The sequence below is a fragment of the Passer domesticus genome, chromosome 3 (assembly GCF_036417665.1).
Source record: "Passer domesticus isolate bPasDom1 chromosome 3, bPasDom1.hap1, whole genome shotgun sequence".
NCBI lineage: Eukaryota > Metazoa > Chordata > Aves > Passeriformes > Passeridae > Passer > Passer domesticus.
Window position 1 is genome coordinate 55,252,035 of NC_087476.1, and position 17,608 is coordinate 55,269,642.

The 17,608-nt window shown below is 38.6% G+C and overlaps 1 protein-coding gene across 3 annotated transcripts in view; it reads left to right on the top strand.

Annotated features, from left to right (window-relative positions):
• AKAP7 (A-kinase anchoring protein 7) overlaps positions 1-14,823 on the top strand; it is a 79,435-nt gene extending 64,612 nt beyond the window's left edge. For 2 of the 3 annotated variants that reach the window (XM_064413191.1, XM_064413193.1), the window contains one exon: positions 12,585-14,823. In XM_064413191.1, coding sequence (XP_064269261.1) covers positions 12,585-12,787 — 203 coding nt within the window. In that variant the 3' untranslated portion in view covers positions 12,788-14,823. The remainder of the gene's footprint in view (positions 1-12,584) is intronic. The other variant, XM_064413192.1, reaches the window with a different exon arrangement.
• Positions 14,824-17,608: the final 2,785 nt, after the last annotated feature.

A 17,608-nucleotide genomic window follows, 5' to 3' on the forward strand; every position in this document is an offset into this window, starting at 1 on the left:
CGGTTTTCTGAAGTGCTGTAAGGCCTGCCCTGAAAAGTAAAAAGCACTGGAAGGTCTAAATGTTTAGATTTATGAATTTTGCTTTTCCATTTCCTTACTTCTGCAGGTTAAATCAGAACTACAGCAGTCAGATTTCATTGTAGTAAAAGAGGAAATGGAAATTCTGTTGTTCCCACAGCTTTACTGGAGTCAGGAGCCAAATCCTGTCCTCTGGCATACATGTTACTCTAGCTACTACTGCATTACTCTCTGAAACTGTTCTTAGTTCATACTTCTGTTTTCATTTGTGCTGGGCTGCTTTGGAGTTACGATTCAAAACCTCTGCCAGGAGAAATCCACAGAAGTAACTGTTCCACAAATGCAGAATTTGGCTCAATGTACTTCCCAGCTTTGCTACCTACAGGCACAGCCCAGCAGGCAGTTTGGATACAGCCACAGCATTTCAGAGGCCTGCAGAGCTGGATGGGATGGACCTGAGTTACTCTGTGCTAATTGGTCTTAGAGCCAACAAGTACTGGCATTTTAGAGCTCACCTGTGTAAACACAGGCAGGTGCCTCTGCATGAAACACCAGGTTTCAGAGACGCTTTTCGTGGTATTGTGTTTGTCTAATGTCAACAGAGAACCCAAGCTGAATTTTCCTGCTCTGTTCAAAAGTGATCCATAAGCAAATCCATATTATGGCCGAATAGAAAGTGTGACATGCTAAAGATGAAATACCATTCTCTGTTAGTATATGTGAACAGCTACCCCTTCAATTTAGAAACTCCTGTCTTGCTATATGACAAGTCCAATTGTAACCTAATCCCTGTGAGCTTAGAGTGGAGCCACTCACAATGTAGAAATTGTAGCATATGGATAAAACATGTATTGCAGAAATAGAATAGCCGCACTTGAGAGTGGGAAAGTGTTTGTTACGCAACCAAAATGTGGTAGTTGTCTGCTTCTTCCTATGCTGATATTTTAAATGCACTTTTTCCCCTTTGTACTGTGTGATTTGTGATGCTTAATGCTAGGTAATTGAAGGCTTTATTTGTTAATGGAGAGTGGTATTCCTGGAAGCAGGCAGGCAAGTTCTAACCTCAATTCCAGAAACCATTAAAAAATGGATTTTTTAAAAAAAAATTACAAAATTGGTCTGCACAGCCTCCATTAAAGTTGCCATATAATTAAGAAAGAGAAAATGAGTTATTTTGTTTCATTAAAGGTCTCTAGAAACTTGAATATGGACTAATAATCAGACTCTCAATTTTGACCTTTCTGTACTGATCTGGAATGATCAGGGAGCTGTACTTGGTCCTCTTTCAAAAGGGGTGAAAACAGATTTCATCTGTGGAAAGGTTCACTTCTGGGAAGGAGAAGACAATCCCCAAAATCTACCTCTTTTCCCCTCCAGCAAGGTTGTGTGCCACCAGACCTATAACTTTTAGCAGAACTGGCATGTAGGCAGTGCTAGCTAAATCTGCCCTGGGAAGATGAGAGTAACTTTTGTCCTAGAAGCTCAAGAAGCTCATAGTGCAGAGGAAATAGATGTTTGGAGGAAGTACTGTGTTTCCAGAAGAATATAATGCTTGAAACATGAAGTAGAAGCCCAGGCTGTGCTTCAGAAAATGCCTGAGGAGCTGTGGAGCTATATCTTGGGGAGCTCTGAGAGCAGGAGCTAGCTAGTTTTGGAAAAACAAAAAGCTACAAAGGCAGAAGGCAGGAGGAAGAACTGGTTAACATGATTAAGCAACTGTTAGCATAGCATGGGATTACTTCTATTGCATCATGCAAAATAAGAACAAGAGAGAACATTTTGTGTATATTTCAGGGAAAGCTTCCTGTCAGTGACAGATGCTGGGCTGCAGAGAGTCTACATTTTGTAATGTTGTGACCAAGATTTTGAGATTAAGACAGACAAACAAAGTAGGCAAGACAAACAACAGGTCCTTGGTCAAGTGAGGGGTTGTCCTTTAGATGACATTGGTCTGTTCTTATTTGTGAAATTATTATAGGCAAAGTGGAAAATAAGATAACTTGAAAAGTATCGTAACAAGGCTGATGCCTTGTTCAGCAGCTGATTGCTGATGGCTTAATAATGTTTTATGCCAAATCATTTTGCCATTCCTTAAACTTGAGTGGTCCTGTTTCCATAAGTGTCGAGAAGCTGGAGAATGGACGGAAGAGACTGGGATTTAGAAGAATTTGAGGTATATGGTTGTATATACTATGTAAGTTAGCATGATGTCCCTGCCTATGGCAGAAGGCTTAGAACTAGATGATCTTTAAGGTCTCTTCCAACCCTAACCATTCTATAATTCTGTGGAGCATGAGGTTGGAAATAGTCTTAAAAATTAACTGGGTGCAGGCTATCCTTGAGCCTTAGAATTAGAATTAGAACTGTTTAAGTAGCTAGAAATACACTGTACCAATGACCAATTTGGCACTGCCAAACTTGTACAATAGTCAGTACTTTAAGACTTGTAGTTCTGATGGAAGCATACACAGCCAGACTTTTGTTAGGCTCTTGACCCTGACTGAATTTCTGTCCTAAATTGGTGTAGGGAAAATTAACTTCTTACTAGGTATTCCCTCGGATCCTAATCCCCAAGTCTCAGAATACACCATTAAATTTATCTTTTCTGCTGATTGCTTAATCCTTTTGACTATCTGCCAATCTCAGGTGAATTTGATCTGGGCACTTGCTAAGCTTCCTGTGAGTTAAAATCCTCAGGCATGGATAATTCTTTTCACTCACTAGAAGGATTGTATCCTTTGCTAAGAGGCAAATTGTCTTACCCTATGGTCTATTATTGTGTTATTCTGTTTCACATCCTAGCAATAATTTTTAAATGACATTTTATTCAATCTTTCATTTTACTACAAAGCAAAAGTATTGAGCAAAAACATATTAGGACAGCCATGTTTTCTGTATCACTTATTATGGCTGAGTACAGTCAGCAAATGTACATTTTTTTCTGTCTTAAAAATCCATTATCATCTAGTATAGCCTAATGCAGTCAGAAAGGTTTTCCTTTCTTTCTCACTCACATCCTCGTTTGCTTTTCACATACACCTCATTAATCCAATGTGTGAGGTTTTCCAGCACAAAATTATGAGTTTACTCTTGCAGTTCTACAAACTGTAACCTGTGATGAGGTGAGTTCTAGGGATTGAACCCCCTTCTAAAGCTGGGGTTTACCTTTCTCTTAAAATGAAATTTGCTGTAGTGTTTTTGTGTTTTGAAGCACAGTTAATCCTCTGATGATAATCCTTTAATGACATAGATGTTATGTTGACCCCCACCTGTGTGCCCTTATTCATACATAGCATGTGTGTTCTCTGCTACAATTGATCGGAAGCATTTGGAAGAAGGGCCATGTGTAATACAGCCTGGATCTTGGAGTCACTGCCTGTAATGCTTGCTTCAGCACAAGTGAATAATAATAATAAGTCCATTCCAAAAGAAGTGCATCATTTTACTTTGAAAGATCTATGTTATTCCTTTTGCCTTTTTTTAACCATAACCTTTAAAGAAAGTAGTACAGGATTAGACTTTAAAGAAAAAGAAGATATGTGTTAAAATCTGTCCAAGTTTAATCTTCTCCATCAGCAGCAGAATGTGTGGATGCCAGTGGTGCTGCACCCAGGCTATGCAGCAGTTCTGCACAGGCCAGTTCTCAAAAGCTCTAGGTTACTGCTTCTGATGCCCCACACAGTTTCCCTCAGTGCATAGCTACTCCCGCATTCTTGGAGTTCAAACCATGTTGCACTGTGCTGAGCAACTGTTGTATGTGCTTTCCTGTCTCAGGGAATCTCAAATCCTGAATGACATAATCTGCTCTTGAGGAGAACCATTGTCCATTTCTTTCCTTCTCCTCGTCCTTAGCAAACTTTTCTTGGCCCCACTAGCCAGATACAGAAATGGGAGAACTTTTCTGTATGGAAATCATAAAGGCAAAGCAAACTAAAGTACCGGCCTTCACCACACAGCTGAGTCTGAATAGAGTGAAAAGAAATGCAAAAACTGGTTATGGCATGAATATCCACCCTTTATTCTTTTACTCTTGAATTGAGGAGAGGCTGAGAACAATACTGCTTTAAAATAAGAGGACGAAGAAAATATATGAAACTCCAAATTAGAACTGTTTAGCCTGATAGATAGTAAAGGTCCAAAAGACCAGCTGGTATAAAAAAGCAGTTTTCTACTGATGTTATGGGACAGATTTAGAATTATTGGGATGCTAAAGAGGAAGGTGTGGAACTCTGTATACTATGTAGATAGAGAGAAAATTTGCGAATGGAAAAAGGAATGTAAAGGCATGAGACCCATCAGTTTTAAGGCATGATAATGAGCAATCCATTATGGTACAGAGTAAATTGGTAAAAAATGTGATGATTAATTCAGGTTTTTTGCATAGCAGACATATTTTTCTGGATTGATTTCACTGAAATATTGCTAGAACAGTGTTTGACTCACTGAGTTTGAGGAAGTAGAAATATGGGGGAAGAAAGGGAGGGGGAGTTATTTTCCTAGAATGCAGTGTTAGAGCTGTAGGGATTTGCTCTCATTAAAGAGGTATCATATTAGATACGGAAGTGGAGTTTTTAAGGAGTTTTATGTTGTTACAGAAAGAAAATGCTTTTATAACTGTTTGATATTTAACATCGGAAGGATATGGAAGTAAGGTCCAGTGGTCAGTTATTCTTGATTTTTAATGGTGAAGCAGACCAAGAATAATGTTAATTTTGATTATTAGATGCTTGTTCAGTAAATGAGGTTATTTGCTCTATTCACAAAGAACATAGGATGGGAAAAAAATAGTACTGTTCTCTCATATTCTTTCAATTTTTCTTTGCCCTAGATGATAAAGTCTGTTTTCTCATGTGAAGGATTGATTGCATTAAATTTAGTTCTATGGCATGGTAATGTTTCAGGATTTTTTTCATGCAGAGATTTTGTTCTGTCATTCTCTAGCAACAATTTTTAAATTTCTGTGAATTAGATTAAGTGAGCTGTAGTCATACCTTGAGCATTCTTAACTCTTTATCTACAGCTATTCTGATTTCATGTCTGAAGTCATCAAAAATCCCATGACACAGAGCAATTTATTATGACTAAGCACATGCCTGGATTTGTTGCTTATCTTGTCTTTGGAATATTTTTGTTTAGAAATCAAGAGGAACTTTTTTCAAGGTCATGTGTTGAAAGGACAATGGCCTTAAACTGAAAGAGGGTGGTGAGTCCAGAGAAGTTGTGGATGCCCAGTCACTGGAAGTGTTCAATGCCGAGTTGGATAGGGCTCTGAGCAACCTGGTCTAGTGAAAAGTGTCCCTGCCCATCATAGTAGGGGTAGGACTAGACGAGTTTTAAGGTCCCTTCCAAACCAAATAATTCTGTGATTCAGTGTTCTTGCAAGTGGGTATATTTGGGCTTTTAGAGACCAATAAAAGTTGAGGAAGAGCTTGTCCTGAAGAAGATCCCAAACAGTGGTTTTATGGGTTCAAGGACAGAGCATTTAAAGAGAGGCCTAAACTTCTATGTAATAGTACTCTCCAAGCATCAAAAGTCAGCTTCATGTTTACAAACTTTTGTATGGTAGAGCAGTGAACATTTATACAGCTACATCTCACCATATCAGTTTAAAAACTGATAACAAATTCCAGCTCTTCCATTTAAAGTGGAAGTTAGGCGGCAAACAAAAGGAAGGGAAGAAGGAACAAAACTAAATACATTATTTAAGGCAAAATCTATGATTGATAAAGGGCATTCAGATAGGAAAGGTCATGATAAGTACTTAATGTTAGGGCGTGTTTTTAAATGCAATTCAAATTGATTTAAGGGTGTCTTGTTAGTTTTCCCAAAGCCGTTAGCAAATTTGGTCAGATTCTATAGACTTGATCCATGAAAGGCAAAACAGCAACAATCCTGCTCATATGTTCAAAACCACACAACTTCATGGTTTGCATAAGAAGCTTATGAAGTGGGTTCAGTTCCTTCCAGAGGAAGATTCTGGAGGAAAAGGATTAGACCCATCTGTTTTGACTGCCTTTGGATGCAGTTTTGCTACCAGTTCAAACTTATCTAAGGTGCTCATACTGAGAGAGGGAACTCTAACCTTCTTCCATTAGATTCAGAATCGAATTAAGTATAGTTACAGAGATGTTAAAAGCACCTTGCAGATAACAATTTTTTTCATTATAATGATACAGTATTTAAATTATTAAATAAAATTATTATGGTATTTTATGGACACTGTTGGACATACTCGTGAATTGCAATTATATCAATTTTTTTGCAAGATTTCATCTTCCTTTTGCAGTTCATGCAGCTGTGTTTGACAACTCATGCTTCTGCAACTTAAATAATTAAATGAAAAGGGATGTTGATTAAAATTTGACTTTTCTGCCCATAACTTACAAGTACATTAATAACTGCTTTTCCCAGGGAATGAGATGTACTGTGTGAGAGACTGTGATAACATGAGTTTGTATGGAGCCTTTTTCTGAGCTCAGGAGGAACAACAATGCAGGTTCAGCTTATTAAGATTCACTTATTAACACTTGTTTAACAATCTGTCTTAGTCCAAAAAAGATTGCTTTTTTTAGTATACTTGACAGCAGCGTGGAAAAGTCAAAAAAAAAAACTTTGGAAGCTGTATAGTAACAAATGAATCCTAAAGACATGACACTGAAGTTCCCATAAACTATGGGAAGGATAAGGAAACAGTAACAAGAAGTGAATGTTTATTAAAAGACTTGCCTTGGCATGCTGGTGAGTAAACGTTTGATTTTCATGGCTAACAGGTCCATAAGCAGGGACTTTAAGGTTTTTCCAAAATATTTGGACTGTGGCAATTAAAATCTTTGTATATACCCTTTTCATTAGCAGCTGTGTTTTTGGGTCTACACCTCTCTCAGCTTGGTGGCCTAGCAGGGTCTAGGTCTTCCTGCCTTCAGGACCATCCAGCTGTGTCTGTGGTCACTGGTGACAGAGGTTGATGGGATGCAGCCTACATGTCACCCATAGTGTGTTACATTCTCAGTATTATTTCTGGAGGACCACTGAACACAAGGCACTGATGTGTCTGTCCTGTTCCAGAATTCAGCTTTTCCCTGGGAAAACTGGGAAGACTGATTTCTCTCTCACTCTTAGGCTCTGAAAACAGCAGGAGGCTTCCCCCTTGGCACCATCCTAGAGGGCAGAGCAACTCTTCTGCTCTCCTTGCTCAGCCTTCTGACCCAAGCTGCCCTATTCCCCGTTCCCAAGAGCTGCTGGCACCAGGTAGCACTGTGGATGCTGAAGGGGAGTGAATAATGTTGCTGGATGTTTGCTATCATAATCTGCCTCAACCCTTTGGTTCTCCCATTGCCATCTTGCACAGTGGATGTTTACAGTGGCTATGTAAAACCACTTTTGTAACTTGACCTGTTTTGTCTACAGAGTGTTGGTGTGAAAAACCAAGTAAAACTCACAGCTTTTAAAGCCATCTTGTTTCCTTTGGCCACTTTGCTATCTTTCTTTCCTGCACTAGACTTCTTATAAATTAGTTCAATTTAAACATTAAACTGCCTTAAAGGAGCTGGGGAATTTCTCTGTCAACTTGTCCCTTTTAATAGAAAAATAAACCCAAGATACTTAACAGGACTCCCTGTATGCCAGGACTAGAGTCTTAAATAACTTTTTAAATTTTGCTTGTTCTGGAGACTCTTGCCTGTGACATCACATCCCTTAGTGTTTGCCGAGGGATGAGTAGGTTTAGCAGATCACATTCTTTTTCTTCATTTGGAGGTGGTCAGAAAATTTATATCAGAGCTTCACAGGGGTTTGTGTGAAACCAAACAAACTTTTGCCATGTTTGCCAAGTCTGCAGCTCAAAGGGTCCTGCAGATACTCCCGTTATCATTAATTAATTTGGCAAGAGCACCACTTTCTCTGAATAGCTGCAACACCCTTAATTTCCTCTTTAGTAGAAATTCCTACTTTATCAGGTTTATTCCATGGTGTGCCAACTTAAATTAAAAAAAACCTTTCCAACAAACTAGAAACCATGTGCTCAGCATAAAGGACAGATTGGTATTGCCTTGTAAGAAAGTCCTGTATTTACAGAGCATTATATGTAAACCTAAAGTGTGTTAGATATCCCACATCTGGTGGGAACATCCAGCAACAGAAATGTCATCACCCTCATGTCATAATGAGATTATAATTTCACCTTCCTCCCAGTGCCTTATTTGTGTCAATTTCTGAAGTGACCACTTAAGAGACTTTTCATGCAAGTCCTTCTTAATTAACAAGGAAATGTTCAGAGTTGTGACTTTCCTGTCTCTAATTACTGTGCTGATTAGTTATGGGCACGTTCTCATATTTGTGTTCATAGAGTTTGTAAGCACTGTATTAGAAATTATTATTAGAATAACCAAAAAGGTAGATACAGGCATGTCTGTTACCACAGCCCTCCCTAGGTCCCAGAGCAGAACCTCTGCCACCAAATTTCTCAGCAGGTCTGAGTCATCTTTTCAAAATACTAAGGGTCTCTTTTATGATATTCTCCATGTTATCATTGTTTTGTTGCCAAGAAAGGTTCTTGGAAGGAAGAACAAAGCCCAGTGTGTTGAGGCCACAAGGGAAGGATTGAAGAACATTGTCTTGGAGCATAGCTGGTGAAAGGATGTAAAACTGGCTTTTCCTATAAAAGGGATCCCCTGTTGCTTCCTTCAATTAAATCTTTTACCAAAAACATCACAATCCATGGGCTAATCATGTGAACAGTAGAGGGATTCAAACTGTCCTACCTCTCTCCAAATCTGAGATACCTACATGCACTCTAAACAGGCTGCGTCAGGGCTGTGAAAATGCTGTACCAGGACCATGATATCTAATTTGTTCCAATACAGTATTTCAAAATTCAGCTCACAATCTTGTAATGCGTAGGGGGGTGTAGACTTGGAGACTAAACCTAGTCCAGTAGAAAGATACAGCAGTGAAATTGAATCCAAACTTGGCTGTGGTAGCAGGCATCTGGTTCATGCCCATAACTGCTAGCAGTAGGATGTAGGATCATAAAGCCTCTTTTGAATAATTCTGTGGAGCTGATAGTTCCGTTTGTAAAAAATTATGGTCATTTCAGGACAACTGGTATGCTTCAGTTTTAGTAATAAAAAATGCTGCTCAGCATGAATGTATTGAGGTGCATTCACAGAGTATGAATTGGTTTTCATATTTTGAAAATTATAGAAGAGAATTCTGGGATAAACAAAATGAAAGGCTTTTTCATTTTTATTCTGAACAACGTTGAGGAGAAGACAGTGGATTTTTTTTTATTCACAGGCAGAGAAATAAAGTAGTGTCACAATATTGATGCAGATACAGTGCTGTGGTATATCTGTTCCCTTTTCAGAACAGAGATTATAAACAGAGCAAGTGTGAATTTTTAAACCTCCCTCTTGAGTTTAAAACATTAATATCTGCAGTGACTTCCACAGATATTTCAATAATTCCAATAATGTTAGACAGTGCACTCAAAGAAGCATTTGCCTGCTGCAAAGGAATTGTATTCATCAAAGAAGCAGGTGAGCAGCAGCTGCAGCATGGGAGGAGAGATGTAAACAGGACAGATGTGTGTTAAATTGTCAAGTAGATATTGATGCTCAACACTCATTTCTATTACATGTCCTGTTTCATTTTATCAAGTCATGAATAGGAGCGATACAATGGCACCCAGTGACCTTGCCAGCCAACCATGGCATTGCAGACACTCCCACAACTGCTATTTTGGGAGTATGAGAATAGAAACAGAGCATCAGGGAATCATATAGGTCTGTGTGCCTGTCCACCAAGGTGGCTGCACGGATAAATCCAAGCACAATCTTCATGCAAGGATGTGCATGCATTTGCATTCACATGTCAGTCAGATCCCTTTCCAGTGGGAGTGCAGAGCTCTCTTAGGAGGTGCTACAGTCTTCACTCCAGACTTTTGATGAGCCTTGAATATCTCAAAATATTAAAAATAAACAAACAAAAAACCACAAACCCATTCTTCTGTAGCTATATAAACTGTACTTATAAAAGTACAGTTTTATAAAAATCTGATGTTTTTCATGACAAAGTACTTATAAGTGAGCTACCTGCTTATTTTGAAATAATAAACACAATAGTAGCTATATGGATTTTATTCATATATCTGTAAATGAGAACTGTTCTGCAGAAAGTATTCATGGGAGAAGAGCTCTGGCCTTTTTCAGACCCTAATGCATGATGTACTACAACTAAAATTACACTGTGAGTAAATATAATCAGTACTGTTGTGTGGTATCAGGAGGCCTCTGTGACTGATTAGTCATATTCTGCATATTAAGCACTACAGGGTCAAGTGTGAGAGTGGCCAAGCACCATATTTCCCATTGACTTTTTTCCTGAGTTGCATGGATAGATCATTAGAACTGTGTGAGTAATGATTTCCATGACCCACAAGCAATTCTGAAAAGCAAGAAACTCTGCAACTGGAAACCAGTTTTATTTTAAATAATCTTTAAGTATTTTAATTACTTTTTCTAGTGACTAAGTAGAACAGGGCAATCAACACATTTTTGAGCATCTTTACTAGAAGCAAAGGAAATCAGTAATCAAAAGGCTTCATTCAAAGGAGTATGTGGGATCAATTCAGAAAAGCTGTGAGGAGATGCTGCTCATAAATACCTTGGGTGCCCTGAGAGAAAAGAGCCTGAATTAAGTCCCTCCTTCCTGTAAGTTAAGGGATAAACTTAGACCCAGGATTTAGAGATAGTGATATGGTAAGCAGTGAGTCAGAGAATGTGGAGTATGTAGCTGTTTGGTTTTGGGAATAGTTCCTCTGCCTCCGTTGCATGGTAGCCTGAAAGGTTTCTCCTTGGAAATGATAATTCTGTTTTCAATGCATTCTTATATTTACATTCTTATAATACTTGCTTATGATGTATTCTTATGTTTGGTTTTAACCAGAACTATCCCCCCAGATATTCTTTTTAATATCTTTAGAATATTTATCTACACTTTCTCCAAAATGTAAAGAAATCTTTACCAAGATGTAGTCTGATGATTCTTCAGGGGCAGAGTACAGTTCTTCCTTGCCCATACTAACAATGCTTCCTGTTCCAACAGAACTGGAAGAGCTACTATTCCAGAGCAGAATGATCAGATTAACAGCTAATAGAAGCACTGCCTCTGAATATGAAGAGTTTTGTTTGCTTCTCTCTCTCCTCCTTGAATCCCCATATGAATTATGCTTTATCAGTGAAATCACTCCCAGGTTGTGCAGTACACTAGGAAGACTAATAACAGTCTGTCATAACTGTTATCTAAATGTGCTGGAAAACTTTAATAAATTTACATGTATGAAAAATGACAAATTTAGGTAATTGAACAGTACAAAGCTTTGTACTGAGAGCATACAATAATATCTCTTTCACCAGATGCGTGTGACTAAGCAGCCTCTTATTACTGGTCACAGAATGCAAATGCCTGAAGAGGACATGAAATGTATGACCTTTAAATACAGATGGAGGGAAACAGTTATTTACCTAGTGCAGGGGGCTGTGAAATAGCAAATGGCATGACCAATGAGAATTAGACAATAAAATTTGCTTTTCCTGCAACAAATTCTTTGTGAAAGGAGGATTTTGCAGTAGGGTTTATAGTTTATTAGGAAAATGTTTCATGGAAAAATACCATTTCAAATTACATGTAATGATGTATGAGAATCCTCACAATGCATACAGTTGGTTTGTCGTATATGTTATTCATGTGAAGTTTTAGCAAAATGGAAATTTCAGCTTCTCGTTTTTATCAGCAGATATTTAAGAGTGTACTGCTGGAACTTGCAATCCTTTGATGTTAGAGCTTTAAGATAAAAGACAGAAGAGAGGCAGGGAGGGACTATATGTTTTTTGTTAGCTTTATGCTTTGTTAAGAAAAAATATTTGTAACCTGTGCTTTGAGTGTTTTAGCAATTTTTCCTATAAGAAACTCCTGAATTACAAGTAATGAATAAATAGATTTAAATTTATGAAGCAGAATCACAAAGTGGTGCACGTAAATTTAGGAATGCTGCTAAAGTGTAAATATGCCTCAAGCTATATTTGACCCTGAGATTGGCTCAGTTGGTCAGAGCATGGGGCTGATAATACCAAGGTTGTGAGTTTGATTCCCTTAATGGCCATTTACTTAAGAGTTAGATTTGATGATCCTTATTGGCCCCTTCCAACTCAGAATATTCTGTGATTCTGTGATCTTTGCTCAGATGTCACTGGTGATCGTTGGCCAGAAAAAAATTAAATTTGCACACCTACTCTTCTACACTGAATGAGGGTTTATAACGTTAGGCAGTGGCTATTGCTGGAGTGTTATAAAAACATGAGCAGTGAAATATCTTTGATCTAATACGCTGTACACATCTTTATGGAACACTTTTGGTTTGGAGCTTGAGGGTGGGGAAAAAATACTTTTTACAATCAGGAAGAGGTTAATACCTTAGAATCCAGCTCAAGTCAGAAGCTTCTGATACAATCACAGCTACTGTCTTTGCATGGCAATGAATTCCTTCTCTTGTCTGTTGTGATGCATAGGTGAAAAGCAAGCAGCAGAGCCAGATGATGCAGAGCTGGTGAGCCTCAGCAAAAGGCTGGTGGAGAATGCAGTGCTAAAGGCTGTGCAGCAGTATTTAGAAGAAACACAAAACAAAAGCAGGCAGACTGATGGGAGCCCTGCAAAAACTGAGGAAGCAGCGAGCGGCAGCAAGAATGAGAACGACAATGATAACAGCAAGTGAGCACTGTGCAAAAAGCCTGGGAGCAAATATCCCACCAAGAACAACTACAAAAACATGTTCCGCTCCCTGCTGAATTTTGCAAAGTGGTGCTGGGTGTCAGGCACTCTGCTTTGTGAGTCTCATATCAAAAGTTTGTTCTGAATTGAAGGACACTGTCTACTGGTTTAATATGTGCGTACACTGCTGAAAATCTGCTGAATGCTGGGAGGGATGGACGGTGGAAAAAAGACAAGAGTGGTGAAGCAGGCGGCTCCAGTCTTCACTTGCTCTTGATACCAAGAATCCCTTTCTTGCTTTTGAGGAGAAACTGAACATTTTGCATTTGTCATTGGATTGTTGTGGATGACTGTGGATGAAGCCTTGCCATAAGTGGAAGCGATGCCCTGTGCCCGAGGGTTTGGCAGCGCTGCAGGGCTGCTTGCTCCGTGTGAGAGCACGTGCTGTTTCCTAGTCAACAGCAGTCAATACCAAGCTAAAAATTACCACTGCAGATACTCATCGCAGATACTATTACACAGTATGTAATAAGGCAGGAGTTTCCCTTAAATGTGATGCTGTACTGTTCTTTACATTTTGGTAGCATTTGTTGATGTAAATTATATTTTTTGATGAAATACCTTTTTATAAAAAATCAGTATGGGCGACACACTGAGCACTTACTACTGTCTAAACCAGATATGATCTCTTTATCTCTGAACATTAATGATTCTAAATCACATTAGTTGTTATAAAATGTATTATATTGTTGTTTTCCTCTAGGAAAGAGCCATGAAGCAGACTTAGTAAAGGAAGCTTTACGCAGAGAAACACAGGCCCTGTTATCCAGACTGAATCAGATAAAGGAGCTGTTAACGAGTCCTGAGATCCGCACAAAAATTAGCAAAGAACTCTTTGAAGACAGGCACAACTCCAACAGTAAATGGAAAAGTTGTATTGACTCTGAGTCTCCAAATGCATGACTGTAAATTACCATTGTGGAAAATCTCATCAGGTTGTTTAAAGACAAAATATTGTGGCAAGAATTTTTTCCGGTTGGTTTGTTTGGGTTTTTTTAACTGAAAATGTGAATGGGTATAAATGGCTCATGAGGAATCATGCTGAAATACTTGCACAGAAGGATTATATTTCATAATAATGAAGTGTAGCCACTTCTCAACACTGCATTGAAACCTGTTTGGGTGTGCAGGTATATGTCATGACTCCAAAGCAGAAAAATACTGGTTTCAAATAGATCTGAGCAAACACTGTGCCCTTCCTTTATCATTGTAAATAATTCCGTTTTTTTCTCATATACTCCTTCCCTAACAATGATGTACTAAAAAATTGGTGGTTTTAAATACTTCAAAATGTATATTTGGGGAAAAAATTCCTCTTTTAATTATCTGCCTTTTGTATATGTACTGGCATTTTGGGTTAGCATTATATGTTTTTTATTGTTTTTTTAAACAGCACTTGAATATTTGTAAAGATGCTGACATTTAGTTGCTGCTGATGTTTACACTAAAGCAAGAATGTTTTAAATTTCAGTATGAAATTCAGGCTCCACTGATCTCAATGGCATACTCTCATTGGCTTTCATGGAGTCAGGATGCTGCAATTAAGATTTCTCGTGCAAATAATAATATTCCTTGGGATAATATTTGCCTTTTTACTTTTGTAGAACAGTGGTTTTGTCTTTTGTTTTTGATGTTCCTCCATCTCTACCTTCTACTGCCTGAGGTGGGGTGTCAGTTTGCTCTCATTGTTCCCTCCACACACCTGCAAGATTCACTGAAAATTTGGATGATGGACAACAGTGCAGGAGTAGGTCCAATATTTGCAGTTTTTATAAAAATTGTCATAAAAGCTATATAATATGTTGTGATTGGTATCAGAATTGTGCTGTTAGAACAGCTGTGTGCATGTTCTTCATTTGTCTGAAACACTGCTCATTTATGTCACGTCAGAGCTTTTTTTTCCTCATTTGATATATAACAGTATATTCTGAAATGCATCTTTTACATGCCATGTTCACAATAAAATATTTTTCCTTTGCACTCCGTGTACATTTTCACCTATTTTCAAATGGACTTGAATAATAAGTGCATTGAAGTACCAGGGTTACAGGAGAGAAATAGTGCTCCAGTGAATCACATCATTAAGTTGACTGCAGGGTGTTGTGCCAACATACTGCTCTGGAGCTTGGCTGCTGAAATCATGCAGATAAACTAGGCCCAAGTCATTACTGTTTTCAAGGAAAAATCTTTGAAACTCTTGGGATTAATCTATGTTCTGGGCAGGGCAGATTTAGAAATAAATGCTGGTTACAACCTCCTAGAGGTCCACTCTTGAAGTGTGAGTTGAAGAAGTAGTCTCAAAATGCTCTAGAATGATAGATTTAAAAAAAAAATTGAATCTCAAATAATCCCTGGAGATCATTGGAAGGTAGCTTTTTATAGGCTATCAAGCAATTTGAATCCAGCTCGCATATAAGAACACAAAATCAGACACTCAGCTGTGGAAACAGGAAAACAATTTATTCTATTATATCTGAATCATAGATTGTCATCTCCCATTCCTCTATACAAGCCGTTTCCATGATTAAGGGCCTTTTTATATCGTTAAGCTTGTAACAGCCATTGTTCTCATATTTCAAGTAAAACTGTGGAAATTAATCACTGAATTTATGTCCAGGCACTTTGATAGGTGACCTCATTATTTGAGAGCCTGCTCATTCTGTTCCTATGGATGGCATCAAGCATAGCAGCTCTGAAAAATGTTTGGGAGAGTTGAGGGCCTGAGCAAATGCATCATCTGATATGTACTGGAGTGTGGCTGCCAGATGTGGCACAAACCACAAAGGGGACATTCTACTGGATCAGGAACTGTGGGATAGGGGACACCCCAGAGCCTCTAAAAAGACTCTGGATACCTGTGTTTAAGCAATCCAAACCCATCTTTAATTTTCAGATGTTTTGAGACAGGAAAATCAACGAGGCTTTTGTTTCTGAACCATTCACATTGTCTTAAAATAGCCTTTACCTCTGGTTTTGACAAGAAGGACTGTTAATTTGCTCAAAATTTAAAACAATAGGGGGGAAAACCTCTTGCATCTGGATTCACTTTCATATGACAACTCTTCTTGCTTTCTCAAAGATTTTTTTTTCCACTGGCAGTGAAGCCTGGCTGCCAAATTGAAGGATAAATCTTTTGTATGGAGCTGTGAGATGAGCACCAAAGAATGCAGATACATAAGGACTGAACCTGATATAGGTAGGTGTGAAGCTCAGAGATGCACCCACCAGAACAAATATGTTGCTTTTCTCACATTTACAAATCATTTTCAGACAACAATTCTGTTTCTTAAATAAGCTCTTCTTCTGAGGAATGTCTAAAGGTAGTGATGCACAGGTTATTCTAGGAAAGCGTTGGCATTTCAAAGCAGATGATGCAAGTTTGTCCATGTTTTGTTTTCAGTTCTACCTTCCAGTTTGCTCAAACTCAAAGAGTATTTCTACACTGCTGATTGTAGAGCTGTCTGTGACAGATTTACAAGTGGTAGCACAGCTTCCAGGACTAATCTAGCTGGAACATGACTTATTGAGAAACTTCTTGACATCTAGGCTTGGTCCAGGCATAGACCAAAAAAATTGTGGAAGGCATGCATTGGATATCTGAGCAACCCATGCCATAAATTCCCTACACTGTTGGGTTTTGCATGAGAGCTGTTTAAGAGTCAGCAGAGTAACCAGAGAGACAGTAAATCCATGTAAGTCCTGACTAACAGACACCAATTCTCTGATGAAGGAAGGGAGACTGCTGTGGAAACCCATGTCTCCAAACACAGGTGCACGTGGCATAGGGATGCTCAGTCTGGTAGCTGAGGGGTAATGCACCAGCTGAATGTGCATCAAGGCCTTTGTGAGAACGAAGCTAAATGGTGGTTCTGAGTTGATTGAAGGTGACCTAAAGCTGAAATGGATTGGAACTTAAGATCATTATTTGAATGCTGTGTCCACATATACAGGTATTGGGACCCACGCTGGATAATGCCGTATGTCTATTGATGGTCCTACTGAATTGTTTGGTAAAATACTACTTCTTGGCAAAGTTATACAGTGTGTAAATTAGGATTGAAGAGGCTTCATATTACATATTTGTAGAAGTTTCTGATTATAACTGTGCACACTTCTGTGTGTGCTATTTTAGCCTAAAGACCATGTGAGTGTGTTATGGATCAGAGTGTAAGCCATGCTTCATTCTGGTGACAAGAATGATACTGTTTCATTTTTATGTCAGTCTAGACATGACTCACATATTCTTGTTAGAATTGTGACTTTTTAAAAGTCTTAAGAGATATCCTACACATTTATGTAGTCAGCAAGCAGGAAAATTAGAAGAGCAGGGCTGCTGCCCTCAATGGAACTTTTAAGTTGAAATTTAATAAAAACACACAGTTAATTTTTTTCCAGTTATGTCCAAGAATATGCTTGTGGAATGAAGTGTAAACTGAAACTTTTTCACTGCAGATTAAATACTACCTGCAGAGCTTGCTGCAGTAGAAGGCAGGAAGAAATCTGTTTGCCTCAGGTGGAGCCTGGTAGCCAAACACCTGAGGGTTGCTTCACTCTACTTTTAGCCTCAGACTTGGTTTTGCACGATCTTTTTCAAAACGATATTTTATCAGTGAACACCCTCTGCCTCTGTTCAGCTGTTAGTGGTATGAAAGAATGGCCTGAAAAAATGAGGGGCTGAACTGCTCACTGTGGCTTTCAGCTGTTTCCATCCCTTTGGAGGAGGGGAGAACTTGTTTCTGAAATCCCAAAGAGATTGATGTCTTTG